Below are 24,780 nucleotides of genomic sequence, written 5' to 3'. Positions count from 1 at the left end.
ATCAGATGAGTTAGAAAATGAAAAGATGTCTAAGGGAGAAGGGTTGCCATTTGTATTCTGATGGATTTTAATAAGAGGAGAGGTTGGAGGAAGGGATAGAAAATACCCTAATTACAGAAAGGTGGGAACGGAGAGGAAGGAATTAATATTAAAAATTTCAGAGGAAAATTTGACAGAATTTGAATGCTCAGTACAGAGGAAGGGTAAATCAAGCATGGCCAGTTTTTGAGTTTTTGCTTTTTGTCCTGATATGTAGAAAGAATGCTCTTTTTTGGTGAAAATCTCATAAATCTGTTGGTATATCATCTCCATGAGTGTAAAAATAGGGAAGAACTAGTGCCTTGATCAGGTGTATCCCCAGCACCAGGAATAGTGCCTGATCTATAGAAGTCCTCAAGAAATATTTCTTGAAGGGGTGAAAGAATGCATTTAACATGCCAATCTTTAGGTAAATTTTAGTTGCCCTTTGTAAAAAAAATTTTTAAGTAGGCACGGGCTTGAACTCGCAACCCTGAGATCGAGACCTGAGCTCAGATCAAGAGTTGGATACTTAACCAACTGAGCCACCCAGACACCCTGCCATCTATAAATTTAACAACATGCCAATTTTTACTACTAAATAGTGACTTTTAAAAATAGTACTTGTTAACATTTTCTAGTAGCAAAAATTGTTTATATTTGTTGTAGAACATTGGGGAAAGATGCAGAAGTACAAAAGCACAAAGAACGTTGCAATTACATTTACTTCAGAGATGACTGTTGGTGGTGCATAGATCCTTCGGGGTTGTTGTTTTTTTCCAGTGTGAATACATACTTATTTATAAAATGAGGTCATAGAGTAATCCTGATTTATACCTGCATAAATGTCATTTTTTCGGAGTAAAATGGAACAATTTGAGCCTCCAAATAATGGCAGTAGTGGGTCATAACGCGTAGAATAGTGTAGGAATCCATGAGACCGTGCTGATATGAATCAGAAGGGAGTTTTTGCTTAAAGCAAAATGCAAAGTAATGTAGAAGGACAATAGAAACACCACCACATAACCACCACTAAAGCAACACGAGACAAGAATCATGAATGGCTGCTAAAACCAGTAGATGAAAGTTTGATGAGAAACAGTATTCACATAGTCTCAACTTAACAGTTGACTGTAGCGGCTTGTAGTCTCACAGGATACTTATCAATTACAAAGGGAATGATAATAACCTGCAGATACCACGTCCTCCAAGTGATGACAATTAACATCACCATTAGTAAGACAAATTGACATAGTCTCCCTTCTGCTGTGATGCACTTTGAGGGATACAGTATCATTTCTGGAATGTTCCTTCTCAGAATGCAAAACCTGAAATTAATTATGAGATAACATCATACAAACCCAATTGAGAGAGAGTCTATAAATTAAATGACTTGGTTTTTTTTTTTTTGTTTTTTTTTTTTAATGCTGAGGCCATGAAAGATAAAAAGAGGAACTCTTCCAGACTAAAGACTAAGGAGACTTGATGACCAAATGCAACATTTGATCCTGGGGGAAGAAAAAGATTTTTCTTTTCTATAAAAGATGGTAATGGGACAAATGGTGAGATGTGAAATAAGGTTGACAGAGTAGATAATAGCACTGTTAGTGTTAATTTCCTGATCTTGACAGTGCACCGTGGTTATGGAAGAGAATGATCTCGTCTTTAGGAAATACATACTTAAGGTGCTTAAGGGTAAAGGGGCATCTACAACTTACTCTTAAATGGTTTAAAGAGTAGGGGCGAGGAAAGGAATGATAATGTTAACACTTGAGGGATTTGGTTAAAGAATAGATATGACTCCTTTGTACTATTTTTGCAATATTTCTGTAAGTCGATACTTTCTCAAAATAAGTTAAAAAAAAAAAAGTGGAACCAGAGCTGCTGGATTAGTCACCAGTGAATCAGTGAATATTTTAATTAATTTATATAGTTTTTGTGTATGTAGTGCTTGTTGACTTTAGGGGCTATCATTTCTTCTCTGTATTATTGTCTTAATATTTTTAAATTCTTTTTTAAGATTTTATTTATTTGGGAGAGAGAAAAAGAGCGAGCAAGTGTGCAAGAGGGAGCAGGAGGCATAGGGAGAGGGAGAAGCAGGCTCCCTGCTGAGCAGGGAACCAGATGCGGGACTTGATCCCAGGACCCTGGGATCATGACCAGAGCCAAAGGCTGACACCTAACAGACTGAGCCACCCAGGTGCCCCATGTCTTAATATTTTTTTAAAGTATGTCGCAGGAAAGAGAACACTGGCTTAGCCATCAGAAAGATGGGTTATTCTCTTAAGTCTGCAACTCATTTTTTTGTGAGCCCTTGAGAATTCGCTGTTTCTGGGTCCCAGGTTCTTCATCTGAACATTTTTGCAGGGGACATTGATAACTGTATTCTAGTGGTTCTTTGAGATGGGCTCTGGATTCACTGACATGGTTGGAACTCAGAGAACTGTTATCTTATAGTCAGCTGCTAAAAAGGCCCAAGCCTTCAAACACGAGTAAACTGAAAAGATCCTCAGAAATCTGAGTTAGAAGATACCTGTCACTCAGTCTACTCTGAGCCTCCACCAGCAACACTTGTTTGCAGCACACCCTCTAGGTGGTTTTGGCCCTCACTCTTTTTTTTCTTTTCAAGCCATTCATTATTTTTCCGGAGACTTGACTTGTGGTTTTCATCACTGTTTCTTTTAGTCATTTTAAAAAAGAAATGTGACTTTTCTTCACTTTAAGATTTTCCAGTTCTTTCATATTTAGGCTTTACCTTTGGAAACTAATTTGCCGTTATGGCAGAGATTAATAGACAGGTGGATCGTTTTCCTCTAGAATCACAAAAGGATTTAGTTGATGCAGTTGAATGTATATGATCAGAAAGTGATGGGAATGGAAATGAAATTTCCAAATGAAAATGAAGATTTTTAAGTTTGTGCATTAAAAATCTTGCTAGAAAAAAAAATCTTGTTAGGTTAGAAAATTTAACAGGAAAGCTACTTTTGCCTTCACTAAGTTTTTCTATACGATAAGCTAAAAAAAGAAAGAATGTAAGGATGTCCAAAGCAGACACACTTATCTTCTCTTGGTGAGGATGTAAGTTAGCTTGTTCTTTTTTGGAGGTGATTTAACAATAGTTATTAAAAATAAAGAAGATTATGCATGCTAACGAGTTCACTTCTAGGAATTTACCCTGTAGAAATATTCATTGCAGCATTGTTTATAAAGGCAAAAACTTGAACAGTGCTCATCGTTAGAAGACTGCATTAATGGGGCGCCTGGGTGGCTCAGTGGATTAAGCCGCTGCCTTCGGCTCAGGTCATGATCTCAGGGTCCTGGGATCGAGCCCCGCATCGGGCTCTCTGCTCCGCAGGGAGCCTGCTTCCTCCTCTCTCTCTGCCTGCCTCTCTGCCTACTTGTGATCTCTCTCTCTCTGTCAAATAAATGAATAAAATATTAAAAAAAAAAAAAGACTGCATTAATAAATTAGGACATGTCTTATGATGGATTCTTATACAGCTGTCAAGAAATAATGTAAGAGATCTTTTATATTAATATAAAATGGATTTCCTGTTGCTATTTTTAAAAATTGTGGTAAAATATTTAAGAAATATGGTTTGACATTTTAACCATTTTTGAGAGTCTGGTTAAGGGGTGTTAAATACATTCACAGTGTTGTGAATTTTTTCTATCAGCATTTTTTCTATCTAAAACTCTTTCATCATCTCCAATAAAACTCTGTGTTTATTACATAATAACTGTACCTTCACTCATCTCAGGAAATTTTTCATATGGACATGGAATGCTACCCAAGTACATAGTTAAACGATAAGGAAAGATTGTAAAATAGTATGAATGCTGCGATTCTACTAGTAAAGTGTGTGGTGAATTATTATAATAACATAACCAAGGAAAAAATCTGGGAGACTTCATATACTAAACTGGTAAAAAGGGATTTGGGAGAAGATTTTTGCTTTTATGTATTTTGGTAATTTTTTAGTTTTAAACAATGGGCATGTGTAACTTTTCTAAACAGAAAAAAAGATAAACTTTAAGCATTGTACTAAAACTGGGTGATTTGGATGCCTCTGATTTTAGCTAATGAATAACAGACTCTGCTGTGTGGTTGTTGAATTTGAGCTTATGGAGAACCTGGACACTTTATTATTAAAATAAAGATGTTTGTTTTCACAGCTAGAGTTGGGAAGACATCACTGATTATGTCTCTGGTCAGTGAAGAATTCCCAGAAGAGGTAAACATTTTTATGTCTTTTCTACATTTGAAATCTTTTTAATTTATCAAAATTGAGTTGAAGTGAAATAAGTTCTGCACTTTTTTGGCAGGTGTTTCCTTTCCGACAGCTGTGACTTTAAAAGGGCTCATATCAGTTTACACAGGGCATCCCTGAAACGTAGCGCAGGAGCAAGAATCAAACCAGATCCGGGTTCACTAAGTCCTTTCCTTTTCCTCCTTTGGATCTTGGCTAGGACATTTGTCATCTCTGTGCCTTAGTTGTCCCATCTGTAAAATGGGAGCTGGAAGGGCTATTACAGATCATCTAAGCTGTTAATCCTTTCCTAAAAATAAAATGTTATTCATAACCCCAAAATATAAAATAGGCGAGTATTCCTTTAGTTGAAATAAGGGTGAAACCTCTGGCTGGCTCCCCACCTGCCTTCCATCTGACACTCCCTGGTCTTTGAGGCATTAGAACCCCTAGGATTCCGACCACATATCTGAGAACCTTTCATGTTATTCATTACATCATTTTACAAATGAAGAAACTAATTCATAACACCACTGAAAGGATTGTTGTGTGTCTCAAAGGAGGTAAGGTTAATAGTAGAGTAAGGTGATTTTATGATTACTGCAATATATTTGTGTTCCAGAATGAGGGACTGTTGGCTAAGGCCTTAGGTAAAGTTAGGTAAATTTTGTTTTGGGGAATGGGATTGATGCAAATGGGATGAACACTATTTATTCTCTTCACGTAGTTGGTATTATTAGTCCCATAGTTTGCATTTCCCTTTTCTTTCCTCTTGTTTAGTTAGGAATATCTGTATAATTTCATTGTTTGGACAGGAATTTGGTATATTATATGGTAGTGTTTTCAACAATTACAAGTGTCACTATGACCATTCATTGTTTCTTTTGCTTTTCCCGCCCCTCTTAAATAAGATACTGAAATAAGTAATTACTTAATTTGTGGAATGAAGTGTATCATCATCATATGCTCACTTGGAGTATAATACCTAAAAGTTTTCTATGATCATTGAACTGAGTTTAGAATTGTCATTTTAGCATAGTCCTCTTGGGTATGGATAAGAGGTTTTTAATTGGTTTTAAAAAATCATACAGTCTTCCCAAAAAAATGGAGTCATTTAATAAGGCTTATGTAGCCAATCAGTTATCTTCTAGAAGAAATAAATTTTGATAATTTATTGTTTTATTTGAGAATTGCTTTGGATTAAGATAGCTACTCATTTGTAGAGTATCTTAAGCATCAACAAAATGGAATGAAAATAGCATTTTAAAAATCAAATGTTTGAAACACTGAATTAATTTAGGTATTGTTTTAGGCCGTGTTAGAACTGAAATATACTTAATATGTCCTGTGCTCACACAAGCAGAAATGTGCATGCTTTTTTTTTTTTTAAAGATTTTATCTATTTATTTGACAGAGAGAGATCACAAGTAGGCAGAGAGGCAGGCAGAGAGAGAGGGGGAAGCAGGCTCCCCGTTGAGCAGAGAGCCAGGTGCAGGGCTTGATCCCAGGACCCCGAGATCATGACCTGAGCCTAAGGCAGAGGCTCAACCCCACTGAGCCACCCCGGCACCCCTAAATGCGCATGCTTTTTTAAAAGAAGTGTTTATTGGGGTACCTGGGCAACTGGGTTGTGCATCCAGCTCTTGATCTCATGTCTTGATCTCAAGGTTGTGGGTTCAAACACAAAAAATAAGCATTTAAAAGTATAATAAATCTTGGAAGGATAAGTATGGGTGGAAGGGGCTAATATATAGGTGAATTTACATGATCTGTTAACAAGTTTGATGGATAAAAGCTGAAAGTTTTTTTTCTTTTCTTCTCTGTGTTTGTTTGCAAATGAAGGTTCCTCCCCGCGCAGAAGAAATTACCATTCCAGCTGATGTCACCCCTGAGAGAGTTCCAACACACATCGTAGATTACTCAGGTAATGAATATCCTCTTGTGGGTGAAGCTGCAGGGTTAATTGAATAGTCCTCAAAAAAGGAGTACATACTGAGCTTTAAAAAATGTGCCAGGATAGGGTTCCTTTTTCTCTAGCAATAAATAATCATTTCCTAATCTTGTCTCATTTATATCTCCCCGCCAACCCCTACCCCACACCCCACATAAAGCCTCCGTCTTGTAGTTCTCTGTCCTAGATCTTCTAAGCTGGGTTCCATAATAATGAAAAAGAAAGAGTGATGGTAAATGACGAGTAGTAGATAAATCATTACCCTCCTTGACTTGGCATGTTTGCAGAGGTAAGTTCTGGATTAATTTTGTTATCAGGCATTCAGGAATGCTCTGATGATATAGAAAGAGTTCTGAGTTTGAGAATTTGTTGAGTTCTAAATTTGTTCTTTAATTTATCAGAATTGTCCCCTCCCCAGAATAACAGTTAAAACAGTTGTCAACTTGCTTACATTATCTGATAATAGAAGCACATTTGTATTGCTTTAATAATTTAAAAATTTTCTACCCACTAGTATTTACTTTTTTTTCCTTTCAAAGATTTTATTTTTTTATTTGCAGACGGGGATGGGGGAGAGAGAGAGAGTGGCAGGCAGAGGGAGAAGCAGGCTCACTGCTGAGCAGAGAGCCTGACGTGGAGCTCGATCCCAGGACTCTGTGATCATGACCTGAGCCAAAGGTGGATGCTTAACAACTGAGCCACCCAAGTGCCCCTAGGACTTACTTTTTAATCACTAAATTATTTTGCTCTGTTCTGGGACTTCTTTTTAAAAAAAAAAAAAAAAAAAAAAAGGAGGGGTGCCTGGCTGGCTCAGTTGGTAGAGAGTGTGACTCTTGATCTTGGGTTTGTGTGTTCGATCCCCACGTTGGAGTCAGTTGTAACAGATGGACCACTCTGATGGGGTATGTTCATAAAGTGGGTAGCTATGTGGGGGCAGTAGGCATATGGGGAATCTCCGTACCTTCTACTCAGTTTTGCTGTACATTTAAAACTGCTCTAAAAAATAAAATCTGTTTGTAAGAATGGCATAATTACATTGGTAATACTTTGTTTTCCTAAGCTGGTATTCCACATACTTTAAAAATGAAATACCAGGGCGCCTGGGTGGCTCAGTGGTTTAAGCCGCTGCCTTCGGCTCAGGTCATGATCTCGGGGTCCTGGGATCGAGTCCCGCATCGGGCTCTCTGCTCGGCAGGGAGCCTGCTTCCCTCTCACTCTCTCTGCCTGCCTCTCTGCCTACTTGTGATCTCTCTCTGTCAAATAAATAAATAAAATCTTAAAAAAAAAAAAAAGTGAAATACCAGGACTGTGCAGTCTAATACCTACGATTATCGAACTCCTAAAATTTGACTAGTATAAGCTGAGAAGTGCTATAAGTATAAAATACAGGTGGAATTAGAGAGTTGGTATGAGGGGCGCCTGGGTGGCTCAGTGGGTTAAGCCTCTGCCTTCGGCTCACGTCACGATCCCAAGGTCCTGGGATCATGCTCCGCATCGGGCTCTCTGCTTGGCGGGGAGCCTGCTTCCTTCTCTTTCTCTGCCTGCTTCTGCCTACTTGTGATCTCTGTCTGTCAAATAAATAAATAAATAAAATCTTAAAAAAAAAAAAAGACTTGGTGTGAGAAAAAGAATGTAAATCTCATCATAATTCTTTTGTTGAGTACGTGTTAAACCTTTAATATTTTTGATACCTTGGATTAAATGAAAATGTGCTTTTGCCTGTTCCTTTTTACTGTTTGAGCGGGAAAGGGGCATAGGGAGAGGGGGAGAGAGAACCTTAAGCAGGTTCCACACCCAGTGCAGAACCTGTCATGGGGCTTGATCCTACGACCCTGAGATCATGACCTGAGCCAAAATCAAGAGTCAAACACTTGAGCCACCCACGTATCCCATCGTTTTGATTTTTTTAATGTGACTATGGCAACATTAAAAATGACATACATGGCTTGCTCGTCCAGCTGCTAGACAGCACTATACCAGAAGCTGAGGAGGTTGGACGCTTTCTGTGGCAGTCAGCCTTATAACCTGCTTCATTTACAAAATTATTCTCTTACCGCATTGGAGTTGAAGCCATTACCCATTGATTACTCAGCACACGAAAAGATATTTAAAATATGGCCAGTTATTTAGCATAAATTAAAATATCATTATGCTCATGTATGGTATTAGTTTGTATGTCAGAAATAACAGGCATTTGGGGGGAGGAGAATATTTAATATAAGGTAATCTACATTAATGTCCATTACTGTGTTTCTCTTCATTTGAATGCTTTTTAAAAAATTTATTTATTTGAGTGAGAGAGAGCAAAAGCCAGAGGGGCAGGGAATCAAGCAGACTCCCCGCTAAGTGCAGAGCCCAGTGCAGGGCTTGATTTCTTAACCCTGAGATCATGACCTGAGCTGAAACCAAGAGTCGGACGCTTCACTGACTGTGCCACCCAGGCACCCCATTCATTTGTATGCTTTTTCATCGGAGCTCTCATCATGCATATCCCCTGCACTCTGGGGTCATATGCATATCCACCATTTGAGACCCATTCCAGCCAGAGATACGTGCTGGAAAAGGAACTCTTGACTCATCACTATCATGCTTGGGGTTTGTTTCTGGGGCCTGCTCTCTTAAGATACAAGCTCTTAAGCTTGTATTGCCCAGATTCTCACCTGGGCTTCTGACCCTGTGTGTATGGACTCTCTGTCTGGGCTTCTGACCGCACAGCACCTAGTCTTCTAGCTTGGGTTTCTGATCTCTTTGGCCTGACCCGTCTCAGGTCTGGATCAGATGCTGGCCTAGATTTATCACACAATGCCTTCTGCTCTTCGTGCCTGAGTTAATCCCTGGTAGACTTGTCTTTCAGTGCCAGCCAGCTTCCTTATCTTAGTCCAGCTCTTTCCTTTCCCTGGCTTGCCCTTGTCTTTGGCACCTCATCTGGCTCTACACTATGTAAATGACATGAGGGATGAAGGATGTTGGATGCGTGCCATGTAGATGTTAGCTTGGCCATTAGTTTTTATGAAAATGTTTAAAATAATGAACACTTTTTTTACTTTGTCATTTGTAGAAGCAGAACAGAGTGATGAACAGCTTCATCAAGAGATATCACAGGTGAGTTTAAAGAAATAGCTGTAGGGGTTTTTTTGTGATGATTTTGTGAGTGTCTTGTTTATTCTCTCTTAGGTCTTTTCAATTCTTTGTTGTTAACTGCTGACTTTGATTATGTATTTTTGCAGTAAGTTCTTAGGAACTCTTTCCTCTTGGAGGTGTGCTAAGTGTGGAAGGTTTTTTTAGGTTTCAAATTTTAGTCTTCCTTTGGCCCAAATATGTTAATTTAGATGCTACAAGTTACATTTGTGTTGTTTAAAAATACCATTAATTTCTTAATTTTTTCTTGTAGGCTAATGTCATCTGCATAGTTTATGCTGTTAACAACAAGCATTCTATCGATAAGGTATGAGCGTGTGACTTTCTTCAGTGTATCTGAAGTTAAATTTCTATGGGTGCACTTTTAAAACTGATCTTCCATTTAGAGTTTTCAGAGAAGATCCTCACTGTGGCTTAGCTTTTGTTGATTTTCTTTTTAGGTAACAAGTCGATGGATTCCTCTCATAAATGAAAGAACGGACAAAGACAGCAGGTATATTTTTTTCCTCTGAAACTTTGTATTGAAAAATTTCAAACTTAGAGAAAAGTTGCAAGAAATAGTACAGTGAACACCTGTAAACCCTTCACTTACATCCACTAGTTAACATTTGCCACGTTTGCTTTACCTATAGGTCTTTCTCTCTTTCTTCACAGACGCTGGTTTTGGGAGGAATTATTTGAGGCAACACATATATTTGTGAGCAAAGCAGAAAACCAAGTTCTGGTACTAGAGTGATTTATAACTTCTGACCTTAAATATTTTGATCATTGATCTTCCATTATTTCTTTTTCTCAAACCAGTGCTTAGGAAGTCTCCATTTTAGAATTCCTCTTTATCTGTATCGTAATTGCCTTCTCTGTGGAGGTGCCCCTTGGGTGAGGAACAGTTTCCCCTTATCACTGATTGTTTACAGGATGGTGTGTGTAAGGGCACGGGACTGGGAGAAGAGCGAGTGTCCTCTGAGATCTGGCTTAATCCACTTGACTTCATTGAGCCTTCCTTCCTCCTCTGTAGTGGAGACGAGGCTAATGCCAGTCTTGGCTGCATGTGGTAATTTTGAGAATCCAGCGAAATAATGCTCTTGTACTGCTTTATAAGTTCTCTAAAGATCACTGGAGATCTTTATTAGAAATGTATAGAGGGAAATTTCTTGGAAATTCTTTGGAAGATAATGTGTGATGGGAAGAAGTAAGAGCACACACCTGTATTTTTCATATGAACAGAATGATAGTTCTGGGTATAAGTATTTTCATTTTTAAGGCAAATGGAAACCAGAAATTTTTCTTGCACTATTATTTAATGGAACATGTTATTTATGAGGCATTCTTAAACATTAGGAAGATCAGACTAGTATCTGTGTATTGTACACATCTGATCCTTTATTTAATTTTTTAGATTTCTCTCTGGGCTGGACATTTTTTTGCCTTGGTCCTAACCAGATGAACTTGGTCGTTGACCCTGGCTCATGTATTTACAGAGGGAGACTTTGTGACTGTGTCTTGAGCTCTGATGGCTCCTCTTGGTCATAGTTTTAAACTTTGAAATGACTTCCTGACAAGGTGAAAAGGCGACAGTAACCCCGTAGAGCTGTGCTGTCTACTGTAGTCGACTCTAGTCAGTTGTGGCGATTTAACTGCAAATTAAGTAAAATTAAATAAAGCTAAAAATTCAGTTCCTTGGATACATATAGCCACATTTCACATACTTAGTAGCCACTTGTGGCTGGTGGGTACAGTAGTGGACAGTCTGGATAAACATCATTTCCATCAACACGGAAGGGCCTGTCAGCTAGGGTTGCCTTCGAGGGGCCCACAGTTACATGCTCCTGACCCTTGGTCTTCTTGCTGTACGCTTGAGCTGTTTCCACGGGGGACTCTTCAGAGAAGGCAGTTTTTCTGGACTCTTTATCAAGCACCAGGTTGGACCCCTGATTTAAAAAAAATTAGTTTCACTCTGACAGCTTCCTAAAATTCTGTGGCTAGTTTTGTGGCCCTTTTGGTATCCTCTGAAATTGGCTTTTAACATTTGAAGATCAAATTGAGTTTTCTCAGATGTGGCTGTTTTTTTTTTCCCCCTCTCCGAATCATATGAGCATACTTATTTTCTTGTGCTTTACTTGGCCCAAGGGGGTCTGTTTCTTTATTATATGGACCTTACGCTTTCCCAGTAACATCTTCCTGAGCCTCATACCTTAAGTTTATGTTTGTTGCACATATGTTTTCGGTAGGACTTTCGTGCACTGTTGTCACAGTCGTTCTTTTTTTTTTAATTGGAATAAGTATGTTTAATAAATACAGGTAAGTAATTCCTTAAACTATAAAACAGAAAATACCACAATTACATACCATAAGAAGATGCACAAGGCTGACATAACTAAAATGTTTCCACAGTTTGTTAATCTCCTGAATTTGTGACAGGTGTGTCAAATCTCAATATTTAATATTTTTCCTCTTTTGGAAGTTTGAGGGGGAGACACCCTTTCCCCCCCTTCTGCCTGTATGTATACACACTCATACGCCTACATTCATCCTGTGGTAATGGAAATATAAATCATTTTTTGCTGAGAAGGAAGAACCTTCATTTAGCAAACATTTAATTAGTAAAATACCATTAGCCAGATATTAATGATACTGAAGATTAAAAAACTAGTAAGACATGATTTGTGCTGTACTATTACAAAGGCCCATTTAAAGAGATTGGGTTATGAAGGCACTTTAGCATCAGCTTTGGGTATAGATGGACTCAACCCACATGGCTTAACTTGGGAAATTATAAAAGATCTCCCCCTATTTCCTGTAACATTCCTATTTGATTTGCTTCCTAGGAGACTCACATATCATACATATAGATTCTACTAACCTCAATTTTTGTTCCTCTAGGAAATATCTATGAATTTTTTTTCATTATTCCTCGTAACTAGTAGTCACAGTGGTTTTTTTTTTTTTTTTTTAAGATTTTATTTATTTATTTATTTGACAGACAGAGATCACAAGTAGGTGGAGGCAGGGAGGGGGGGAAGCAGGCTCCCTGCTGAGCAGAGAGCCCGATGTGGGGCTTGATCCCAGGACCCTGAGATCATGACCTGAGCTAAAGGCAGAGGCTTAACCCACTGAGCCACCCAGGTGTCCCCCAGAGTGATTTTTTTTTTTAAGGTTTGTTTTATTTATTTGACAGACAGAGATCACAAGTAGGCAGCGAGGAAGGCAGAGAGAGAGGAAGGGAAGCAGGCCCCCTGCTGAGCAGAGAGCCCGATTCGGGGCTCGATCTCAGAACCCTGGGATCATGACCTGAGCTGAAAGCAGAGGCTTAACCCACTGAGCCACCCAGGCGCCTGTCACAGTGATTTTTAATCAGGGATGCACATCACTGTCAGCTGAGGTGCTTTCAAAGAATATAGGTGCGTTTTCCCCACCCCTGGAGTTTTAGAATCTGTAGGTTTGGAGTAGGGCTTGGACATACGTATTTTTTGAAGCTCCATAAATTATTTCTATACACCTTTAATTGCAAACCACTACATTTTTGGAGACCCTCCTGTCTTTGTTAGGAATGTATATTTGGATTATATAATGGGCCAATCCCTTTACCCATACCCCCCATGTTGGGGGGTGGGGGGACATAAATAAATGCACGTAAGAATTTCTCTTGCTCTTTGGAGTTCCAGCAAAATGATTTGCTGTTTCTCCAAGCTCTCTTGCAGGATATACAATAACAGTTCCCTACTAGACTAGCTCTCTTTGATAATCCCCATTTAGATTTCTGATAGGCCTGTCAGACACAAAATCCTTAATTCCCTGCCTACTCCCCACTGTCCCCCCCGCCCCTGAATCAATCTTTTGTGACTCAGGAGATCTACTTAATTTTGTCCAGCCAAAAACCTATGTATTTTTCTTGGTTTCTACCTTGCCCTCAACCTCCATGTCTAATCTACCACTTGTTCCTATCAGTTCTGCCTCTAAAATTGATCTCCAGAGGCACCTGGGTGGCTCAGTCCCTTGAGACTCTGCCTTCAGCTCAGGTCATGATCCTGGGATCCTGGGATCCTGGGATCAAGCCATTAGGCAGGGTTAGCGGAGAGCTTCTGTCTCCTTCTCTCTCTGCCTGCTGCTCTCCATGCTTGTGCTCACTCTCTTTGTCTCAAATAAATAAGATCTTTAAAAAAAAAAAACAACCCTCAAATCTGAATTCTTTCTCTCCATCTTCACTGTCCTAACCCAGCTACCACATTTTAAAAAGCTTTTTATTATTGAAAAAAAATCAGACACAAAAGTAGAAAAGATGGTCTAATGATTCCCTCCGTATCTGTCGCCGGTGTCAACAGTTGTCAGTTCATGGCCAGTCTTGTTTCATTGATTACTCCTCCCATTAGGATCATTTTGAACAAATCATATTGTCAGTATTTCAATCTGTATCTCCAAAAGGCAACATATGACTCATTTGAAAATGTTGATCAGGGGCACCTGGGTGGCTCAGTGGGTTAAGTCTCTGCCTCCAGCTCAGGTCATGATCTCAGGGTCTTGGGATCGAGCCCAATATCGGGCTCTCTGCTCAGTGGGAGCCTGCTTCCCCCTCTCTCTCTGCCTGCCTTTCTGCCTACTTGTGATCTCTCTCTCTGTCAAATAAATAAATAAAATCTTTAAAATAAAATAAAATGTTGATCAGATCATATTGTGTCCCTATTCCTAATTCTTCACTGGCTTCCTGTTCTACACTTAAAATAAAACGCACAATCCCTACCACCAGACCTTATGTGTCTGGCCTTTGCTCCACTTTCCAGCCCCTTTACATAGCTCTTTCCCTTTGCTTAGTACTCTCCACCCACTCTGATAGTTTTCTGTTCTTTGGACTCACCAGGGTGTGTTTTCAGTTTGAGCCCTTTGTGCACACTGTCCCTTCTTGCACAGCTCTTTCCTTCCTCTTCACAGGGCCCATTCTGTCTCATCCTCATTCCTTGGCTCAGATGCCACCTTGTCAGAGAGATTTTCTCCTGATTGCCATATAATTAGCCCCCTCCCATGACTGTCCCATATCCCCCTATTTACTTTCTTCATTGCACTTGTGGAATTGGAAAGTGTATTGTTTATTTGCTTATTGTCCATTTTCTGATTTTTCACTATTAGAATGCACAAAGACCTTGTCTGTCTTGTATCCTTCATGCTTAGAACAGTACCTGGCTTATAAGAAATATTCAGTAGGGGTGCCTGGTGGCTCAGTCAGAAGAGCACATGACTTAATCTCGGGGTCATGAGTTCAAGCCCCAGGTCGGGTGTAGAGATTACTAAAGAAAATAAATTAACTTTCAAAAATTTTTTAAAAGTACTTAGTAAATATTTGTTGAACATGAACATGCTGTCTAGGGGACTGGAACTGACTACAGTAGCAGGTTCATGTTGGGGGATTAAGTGAAGTTAATTAGAATGGTTATTATACACTTTAAAATAGATATTTTAGATCTTCTGCTTTCCTTATTCAATATATCCTGCTTTTTCAGGCTGCCTTTGATATTGGTTGGGAACAAATCTGATCTGGTAGAATACAGTAGTATGGAGACCATCCTTCCCATTATGAACCAGTACACAGAAATCGAAACCTGTGTGGAGGTATGCCTTACCATTTGATTTAGAAATGTACTGCTGGTGAATTCTCACTAAACTGTGGTTTAAAATAGGATGTGAGAAGGTGTGGGATGGAATACATTTCCTGCTGTTTGTGAAGTCATGTAAACCAAATACAAAAGAGAATGCAGAATTGTCTTCTGAGTCGTTTGTAGACATTAATACTGTGATTTCAACAAGGAAAAGTTTTTCTTTCTTCAAGGAATCTTGTTATTACCTTACATCGATAGTTTAAAAATTGTTTTTAGCTCCTGTCATTGCTTTCAGAATATAACATTTTAAACTTTTTTTTCAGTGTTCAGCAAAAAACCTGAAGAACATATCAGAGCTCTTTTATTATGCACAGAAAGCTGTTCTTCATCCTACAGGGCCCCTGTACTGCCCAGAGGAGAAAGAGGTAAACCCCTGCCCCCCAGGCTGTGGTAGTAGGGCCTGGAATATGTAGGTAGTAACTCTAGTAGTGATTTTTAGTAACTCCTGAGTATTCTTCTAAACTGCTGAAATTTAAATTTATTGTCTGTTAAACAATTAGGGGACTCCTGGGGGACTCAGTTGGTTGAGCATCTGCCTTCGGCTTTGGTCATGATCCCGGGGTCCTGGGATTGAGCCCCATATCGGGTTTCTTGCTTGGTGAGGAGCCTTCCTTTTCCCTCTGCCTGCTCTGCATACTGTTCCCCCTGCTTGTGCTCTCTCTATTTCTGACAAATGAATGAATACAGTCTTAAAAAAAAAAAAAAAAAGTCCTTATCTTAAAAAAAAAAATCCAAAAACAATTTTTCTAGGTATTTCAAAGACATTCATGTTTAATACTGTGAATAGTATTCCAGATCAAATAGTATTTCAGGAAATGCAATTAAAACAAACAGCAGCGGGGGCACCTGGGTGGCTCAGTGGGTTAAGCCTCTGCCTTCAGCTCAGGTCATGATCTTCGGGTCCTGGGATCGAGCCCCAAATCAGGCTCTCTGCTCAGCAGGGAGCCTGCTCCCCCCAACCCCCGCCTGCCTCTCTGCCTACTTGTATCTCTCTCTCTGTCAAATAAATAAATAAATAGATAAATCTTTAAAAACAAATAGCAAAGTCTGAAGATTTACCTAATAGCCTACTTATTTTGCTAGTGTAAAGTTCACAGACTTAAAAACACACAAATGAAAACCTTGTGTAGGGGCACCTGGGTGGCTCAGTGGGTTAAAGCCTCTGCCTTCGGCTCAGGTCATGATCCCAGGGTCCTGGGATTGAGCCCTGTGTCAGGCTCTCTGCTCGGCAGGGAGCCTGCCTCCATTTCTCTCTCTCTGCCTGCCCCTCTGCCTACTTGTGATCTCTCTCTGTCAAATGAATGAATAAAATCTTAAAAAAAAAAAAAAAGAAAACCTTGTGTAATCAATTGACACAGGTACAGCATGTAACACAATTTGAATAATCCTTTTTGTTTCATAGCTAAGAAACAGCAATATCTAAAATTTAGCAATATTTGCTATAGACTTTTGTCTTTTTAAAAGAATTTATGTATTTGTTTTTTAATTCCAGTATAATTAATGTACCGTGATGTATTAGTTTCAGGTGTACGATACCGTGATTCAGAAGTTATCTTTATGTTACTCTGTGCTCATCATATTAAATGTACCCTTGGGGTGCCTGGGTGGCTCAGTCAGTTAAGCGTCTGCCTTTGGCTTGGGTGATGATCCCTGGGTCCTGGGTGATGATCCCTGGGTCTTGGGATTGAGCCCTGCATCCGGCTCCCTGCTCAACGGGGATTCTGCTTCTCCCTGCCCCTCTGCCACTCCCCCTGCTTGTGCTCTCACATGCTCTCTCTATCTCTGTCATATGAATAAATAAAATATTTAAAAATGAATTGTTGAATGAATGAACCCTTAATCCCCTTCACCTATTTGCCATAGACTTTTTTTTAAGATTTATTTATTTATTTGAGAGAGAGAGAGAGACTGTGCATGGGTGTGCACGCACTCCTGAGCTGGGGAGAGGGGTATAGGGAGAGGAGAGAGAGAATCCTCAAGCAGACTCCACACTAAGCAGAGAGCCTGATGCGGGGCTCGATCCCAGGACCCTGACATCATGACCTGAGCCAAAACTAAGAGTTGGCCACTCAACTGACTGAGCCACCCAGGCGCCCCTGCAATAGACTTGTACAGGTATACCAGATTTTGTTTATCTGTTCATCTGTTGATTGACATGTGGGTTGCTTCCATTTTTTGATTATTGTGAATAGAGCTGCAATTAACATTCATACAGAAGTTCGAATACCTCTTTCCATTTCTTTTGACTGTATATTGAGGAGTGAATTTCTAGGTCACATGCTAGTTCTCTTTAACTTATTTGGAATCACCAAACTGAATGGCAGGTTCCAATTTCTCCATGTCTTTGCCATGTCAGTACCTGTTATTTTCCTGTGTGTGTGTGTGTGTCTGTGTACACACTTTATAACAGCCATCCTAGTGATGGTTGTTTTGATTTGCATTTTGCTGATAACTTAATGATGTTGAACATCATGTGCTTATTGACTGTTGTATATGGAGAAATGTTTATTTCAGTTTTTGCCCCTGTCTTAATTGAATTACCCTTTAAAAAAAAAAGATTTATTTATTTATTTATTTGACAGAGAGAGAGAGAGAGAGATGACAAGTAGGCAGAGAGGCAGGCAGAGAGAGAGGGAAGAAGCAGGCTCCCTGCTGAGCAGAGAGCCCGATGCGGGGCTCGATCCCAGGACCCTGAGATCATGACCTGAGCTGAAGGCAGAGGCTTAACCCACTGAGCCACCCAGGCACCCCTGAATTACCTTCTTATTGTTGAGTTTTTAAAAAATAAAAGTTGCACATTTTTTCTAGGGAAAGTTTATAGTATCGGTGAGTGGCTGCCAGGCTTTGGCTTATGGACCAAATTGGCCTGCCACCTGTTTTTGTACAGCCTGTGAGCTAAGAATTTATTTACTACACGTTTTTCACTGTTTGGGAAAAAAATCTGAAGAAAAAATATTTTATTATATGGGAAAATTCGATGACTTTCCATTTCATCGTTCATGAATTACATTTTCCTGTGACACGGCCACACTCGTCCTTTTCTGTTTGTCTGTGACTGCTTTCGTGCCGCAAAGGCACGAGTAGCTGCCGCAGAGCCCTCGTGTGGTGTGCTCCCCTCCCTCTGCTGTGTGCGCACCGCTGAGCGCGCCGACCCCGTTATGACTTGACGGCACGAGTACCGTGGGCACCGGCACCTGAGCATCTTAGTGTTTTATCATCTGTGCATTACCTACGTGCCAGAACAAAAGAAATGGATGGCAAAGCAGACAGATTTTCCGAGCTCAAACTCAAATTCTCACATCGTTTTTTGTTGTTGTTTTTTAAAGATTTTATTTATTTGACAGAGAGAGATCACAAGTAGCAGAGAGGCAGGCAAAGAGAGGGGGAAGCAGGCTCCCCGCAGAGCAGAGAGCCAGGCTCGATGCCAGGACTCTGAGATCATGACCTGAGCCGAAGGCAGAGGCTTTAACCCACTGAGCCACCCAGGCGCTCCTCGAACCTTTTTTTTTAGGGAACCTTGATGCAAATGCAAAGGAGATTTCCATGTTTGTAACCCATTTGACTGTGCACTTGAGCTTCCACCCAACCTTCAATCAGAACTGATTAGTCTGTAGTATAATGAAGTGCTAACAGGAAAATATCAAGAAAAGAATCTAATTTTATAAGTGCCTTCAAAGCAGTTAATGTGCTCCATTAAAATGCTCTGTTTATGGATATGTGTCAGTATTGGCCATATGGATCTACAAAATGATTTTCAAAGATGAAATATGTGAAATCTCATTGCAGATCAGCATTAACAGACGAACATCTTCAGTCTTCATGATGGAGAACACTAACTGAACCCTAATTAAACAAAACGTTATTCCTCCAAAAAGAATTCTGTTTTTCTTAGTAGTAGACCTATATAGCAAATATATACTCCATTATTGTTACATTTTGAGTTCTGTCAATAAAAACTTGATGGAAATTTGATTCTCTTTTGCTATATAATATATAAATACCTACATGAGGGGCGCCTGGGTAGCTCAGTGGGTTGAGGCCTCTGCCTTTGGCTCGGGTCATGGTCCCGGGGTCCTGGGATCGAGCTCCATGTCTAGCTGTCTGCTCAGCAGGGAGCCTGCTTCCCTTCCTCTCCCTCTGCCTGCCTCTCTGCCTACTTGTGATCTCTGTCAAATAAATAAATAAAATCTTTTTTAAAAAATAATAAATAAATACCTACATGATACTCTTGATTTTGCCTATTGGCCCCCAAAGCCTAAAGTACTTGCTGTGCGGCTCTTCACAGAAAAAGTGCTGACCCCAGTATAAATAATTAATCTGAGTTATCCTTTAATCTGACCCTGATTTACTTTTCCTTAATCCTGGTTTACTGTTCCATAATTGGAGTGCTTCCTAGTTTACTCTTAGTCCAGTATTTCCCTAATTTGCCTCATAATAGTTACTAGGCACACTTGTTAAAAACACCAGTTCCATTCTGATTCAGCCAGGTACATTATCTTATGCTCAAGGAAATTTGGGAAAGTCTCATACTATGCAGATTTACCTGAGGCCTTGGCCTAGGTAAATTAAATCCCCTCTATTGGTTTGTTCTGGTGCTTTAATTGCTACTTTTTTTCTAGGCCTATTATTAGTTCTCCTAATCTGCTTATCTCCCTGCTCCTTCCCTAGACTGAGACTAAAACTTTTGCCACCATCTGTTACTTGTTTCTTAGGGGGACCTGCCTGAGGTAAAATGTGTAACTTTTAGAGACTAAACCTTGTTTTAGACAATATAAACTTTGTGCCTAAGCTTATACCAGAACCATTTTTGTAGACAACAATAATAAAGTCTTTTTTTTTTTTTTTGGTCCTAAGTAAACTCTATACCCAGCATGGGCTGGAAGTCATGACCCTGAGATCAAGAGCTGCATCCTTCTCCAGCTGAGCCGGCCAGGTGCCCCAACAATAAACTTTTGGCACAGGGGGCACGTGGGGGGCTCAACAGGGTGAGCCTCCGACTCTTGATTTCAGCTCTGGGTTGTGAGATCTAGCCCTGGTCCAGTTCCAAGCTCAGCACAGAGCCTCCTTAAGATTCTCTCTCCCTCTGCCCCTCCACCCCAGGTTGTGGGCTCACATATGTGTACGTGCTCCCTCTCTCTCAAAAATAAATAAATGTAAACAGAAAAACCTTTTAACACAGATTTGAGGTGGAATCATCAAAAAAAAAAAATAACATTTAAGATTAAAGTCTGATGATTAATTCAAAATTAATTCCAGTGATGATGGACTCTGTATGGCCCATGGAGTCCTCTGCTTACCTAATAATGAAAAACATGTGACTTGTATGATAATGTTTATTGTGTGAGGATTTCAACTACTCATATGCAAAATGAAATTTTTATTACTGTTAAATTTTTTACAGCCTTGTTGAGATATAATTCTTTTTTTTTGAAGATTTTATTTATTTATTTGTCAGAGAGCGCACGCACAAGCAGGCAGAGTGGCAGAAAGAGGCAGAGAGAGAAGCAGGCTCCCTGCTGAGCAAGGAGTCCAATGTGGGACTCGATCCTAGGATCATGACCCGAGCCGAAGGCAGCAGCTTAACCCACTGAGCCACCCAGGTGCCCTGAGATATAATTTTTAATACATTTTAAACATAGTCAGATTTTGGTATTATATTTTAAAGTAGTTACTATTTAAATACTTTATTGAGCCAATAGCTTAGACCACTTTAGGTTCTTTTTTTGTTTTGGTAAGATTTTATTTACTTGTCAGAGAGAGAGCACAGGCAGGGGGAGCAGCAGGCAGAAGGAGGAGCAGGCTCCCTGCTCATCAAGGAGTGTAGTGAAGGACTGGATCCCAGGATGCTGGGATCATGACCTGAGCCAAAGGCAGACACTTAATCAACTGAGCTACCCAGGCGTCCTAGACCACTTTAGCTTCCGATGCATTTCAAGCTTTAATGAAAATTGCATCATTTCATTTTTTTTCAAATTACTTTTTTTTAAAGATTTTGTTTATTTATTTGACAGAGAGAGAGAGAGAGATCACAAGTAGGCAGAGAGACAGGCAGAGAGAGGGGGAAAGTAGGCACCCCACTGAGCAGAGAGCCTGATGCGGGCCTCGATCCCAGGACCCTGAGATCATGACCTGAACTAAAGGCAGAGGCCTAACCCTCTGAGCCACACCCTCTGAGCCACCCAGGCGCCCCAGGGTATCATCTCTATTAATTGTGAATATCTAATATTAGGATCACATTTATAGAAGTTATATCTTAACCATTCTTTAAGTAAAAAATCACCCATAATTGTAGACTTTCTAGCTTATGGCTCATTTAATACTCTTTTCTTTTTTTTTTTAAGAAAAAAAAGTGATTTTATTTATTTATTTGACAAAGAAAGAGAACAAGCAGGGGGACCAGCAGAGGGAGAGGGAGAAGCAGGCTCCCCATTGAGCAGCGAGCCCTATGTGGGGCTCGATCCCAGGACCCTGGGATCATGACCTGAGCCAAAGGCAGACAATTAACGACTGAGCCACCCAGGCGCCCCTCAGAATTATTCTTAACATTACTTATGAAACTCATATTTTGAATTCCCAACTATCTTGATTAACATAATTGTTTCTTTTCTCCATGATGTATAGATGAAACCAGCCTGTATAAAAGCCCTCACCCGCATATTTAAAATATCTGATCAAGATAATGATGGCACTCTCAATGATGCTGAACTCAACTTCTTCCAGGTAGCTCTCTTCTTCAGGCATTTCCGTATCTTGGGGGGTTTCTTGTTGAGAAAATCTCTAACAATATTAATAGCTTAAGCAATGTTATGTTGATAAGCATGTCTCTTTCATGTAAAACTGTCTTTCCCATCAAGCTAGTTAAGTCTTCACGGGGGTATAAAACTCTCTGACGCACAGGAATTGAGGGGACTCTGACCGTGTGTCATTTCATGGGATACAGTGGATGCATTAAAGATGACTTGAAGTTTGAACTCTGAGTTATCTTTTCTTTCTTGGTTTTGTATAACATGGGTACACAAAGAGCTCTGTGTCTTAGAAATGCTATGGAGAGAGTAGGGAAAGTTTCTTTCCTTCTACATATGACATGTTTTAAATAAATAACGCAAAGCAGAGATGATCCTATTCTAATTTAGAATTTGGTTTGTTGTTGTTTTTACAACGGATTTAATGTTGTTTTGTAGAATAATGTTTTATATTATGTGTGGTTTTAATGCTGTTTTGTTTTTAAATTTATTTTTACGTTTTTTACTAGAGAATTTGTTTCAATACTCCGTTAGCTCCCCAAGCTCTGGAAGATGTCAAGAATGTAGTCCGAAAACATATAAGTGATGGTGTGGCTGACAGTGGATTGACATTGAAAGGTGAGTGGATGGTGTTTTCCCGCCTTTTAAACTTGATGTTTTCAAACTTTGGCAGAAGGTGAAGGTTTTAGCATTATGTATACTTTAAGAGAAAATATTAGTATTTACTGATAGGCTTAAGATCTGACTTGGTTATTAAGAGTTAGAAGAGATAAGCCATTGATGGAGTTAATTATCCTTACTGTCAGCATAAATTAGCGGTGGGGAAATTGCTCAGATCTTAGGGAATGCAGAGGTCCATCTGAGGGGCTGAGATTTCTGGGACAAATTTTATCTTAAAATTCTTACTATGTAAAAGCATCCTTAAGTTTAAATTATTTTCAAGGCAGACATTTTGTCTACCAGTCACATTTACCAAGTACAGAATGTTCCTTGTAGAACATATTGTAGAGCCACAGTGAAATAAGAGATGAAATTGAAAACCACTGTTTTCCATTATAGAAATGAGTTCAAAAATCTTTAAAACAACTTCATTTATTTTTATCCTGTAACTTTGGGAATGTCAGTGTATTCCTTGGGATGCATTTTTGGCCCCTTTATCCATTGCTCTCTCTTGCTGACTTGGGTGTATATGGGAAGGGATTCCGAAGTCAGCTCTGTTTCATTGACAGATTTATGAACTTTGCTTTGATTTGACCTTTGGTGTGCAAAGCTGTATGCCTATGTTCATGATTCTAGCTTTTGCCATTACATGCTTTTCTTCCTTGTGACTTTGTACCCTTATTCACATCTCCTGTACTTACTGATTTATTTTATTTCAGGTTTTCTTTTTTTACATACACTTTTTATCCAGAGAGGGAGACACGAAACTACTTGGACTGTGCTTCGACGATTTGGTTATGACGATGATCTGGATTTGACACCCGAGTATTTATTCCCCTTGTATGTACCTTTGGCTTTCTAATTGCGTTTGCCTGCCAAGTATTTTTAAATTTTATTTAGCGCACAGTTTAGGTAGGCTTTGAGCTACTCAGAACCAATTTAGACTTATAGAGAGGTTTATAGCAGGATTTGTCAACCTTGGCACTATTGACGTTTTGGACCAGACAGTTCTTTGATGTAGAGTCTGCCCTGTGTCTTATAGGATGCTTAGCACGTCCTTAGTTGCCAGTAACACCTCCTCCCCCAGCTCTGACAACTGAACATGTCCAATGTCTCTAGAAATTGCCAAATGTTCCTTCAGGAATGAAATCATCCCCAGTTGAGAGCCCCTGATTTATAGCATGGCATAAATTTTTCCTCCTCTTCTCATAGGGAATAAGAGTATCTTTTTTTACTCCTCTTACTGAGGAAGGAGATGACAGATGCTGGACAGACTTGCATTTGGAGTCCAGACGTCAGAGTATATTGGTTCACTTCTTTCCCTTAGTCCTTTTCCTCTGTAAGTCTTAACGGCCTTTTCTTAGCTCTGGATGAAAAAAGTTGATATTTCCTAAATAGCCTTGTTAAGGAGTTTTGTGGTTCTGTTTGTGGTTATTTTCCTCTGAGAATGCTATGTGTCAGTTGTGTTTGTTTAAAACGGACCCGGTGTCATCTGAAACAGGAGACTGCTTTGCTGTGTGTTGCTTGTCCCTAGGGAGGGAGGCTTTTCAGGAAAGTGACATCCCCATATCTGACCTTTTGAGTCTTCAGCTCTTCTCTACTTTCCCTTGGCACATTGTCTTCATATATTGTCCCTTTTTCTTTTAGCATAGCACCCCTAGCTGTCTATGTAAGGGTTCAGAAAAACTCTTGTTTTTTCATTGATCATCATCGTGGAGAAAGCAGTGTTCTTTCTGGTCCATGAATCAGGTCTAAGTTGAAACTTCTCTTGTTGGTTACTAAATCTTGGCTCAAGGAATTTCCCAAAGTTTTCAGTAAAAAACATTGAATGAATGAATTTATCCCAGAACCTTTTGTCAGGTTTTCTTTTCTGTGCCATTAACATGGATAGGTAAATTCTACAGGAAGTTGCTTATTGCTTTCTTAAGCATGACAGTAAGAAAACTTGCTTAGGCCTTTGTGGCTCACACTAACATTTCTCGGTTTCCTTATGCTGTCTGCCTTTCGTTTTCTATAGAATAGCCTGGTAGAGCTACCACTTGAATCTCTCTAGCCTTCTTATTAAACTGTCTCCTTCTGTCCTTCATACTGCTACTAGATTAGTAGATGTATAAATACAGATTTGCCCATGTCACTTCCCTTAGAGCCAGGATAAAGCTCAGGCTTCTTAACATGTTACACAAGGTCATTTATGATCTGCTCTGCTCATGCTTCACTTCTTGCCTTCATTCTAGAAGTAAATACTACTACTAAACTGCTTACAGTCTATCAGTCATCTGTTGTTTTGGGCTCCAGGCTTTTGCCCAGGGAGTCTCACTTTTTTCCTCTCTCTCCCCCAACCTAATTATTGCCTCTTACCTTCAAGTCTGCAAGTC

At 39.6% G+C, this 24,780-nt stretch overlaps 1 protein-coding gene across 5 annotated transcripts in view; it reads left to right on the top strand.

The window, feature by feature from the left end:
- Positions 1-24,780, top strand: part of RHOT1 (ras homolog family member T1) — a 61,427-nt gene that overhangs the window by 13,121 nt on the left and 23,526 nt on the right. For all 5 annotated transcript variants that reach the window (XM_045984620.1, XM_045984621.1, XM_045984622.1 and 2 more), the window contains exons 2-11: positions 4,195-4,253; positions 6,111-6,192; positions 9,278-9,321; positions 9,611-9,664; positions 9,798-9,850; positions 14,847-14,955; positions 15,266-15,367; positions 21,624-21,722; positions 22,255-22,363; positions 23,125-23,245. In XM_045984620.1, coding sequence (XP_045840576.1) covers positions 4,195-4,253; positions 6,111-6,192; positions 9,278-9,321; positions 9,611-9,664; positions 9,798-9,850; positions 14,847-14,955; positions 15,266-15,367; positions 21,624-21,722; positions 22,255-22,363; positions 23,125-23,245 — 832 coding nt within the window. The remainder of the gene's footprint in view (positions 1-4,194; positions 4,254-6,110; positions 6,193-9,277; positions 9,322-9,610; positions 9,665-9,797; positions 9,851-14,846; positions 14,956-15,265; positions 15,368-21,623; positions 21,723-22,254; positions 22,364-23,124; positions 23,246-24,780) is intronic.

This window comes from Meles meles, chromosome 18 (assembly GCF_922984935.1).
Source record: "Meles meles chromosome 18, mMelMel3.1 paternal haplotype, whole genome shotgun sequence".
NCBI lineage: Eukaryota > Metazoa > Chordata > Mammalia > Carnivora > Mustelidae > Meles > Meles meles.
This window is presented reverse-complemented; position numbering and strand designations above follow the sequence as displayed.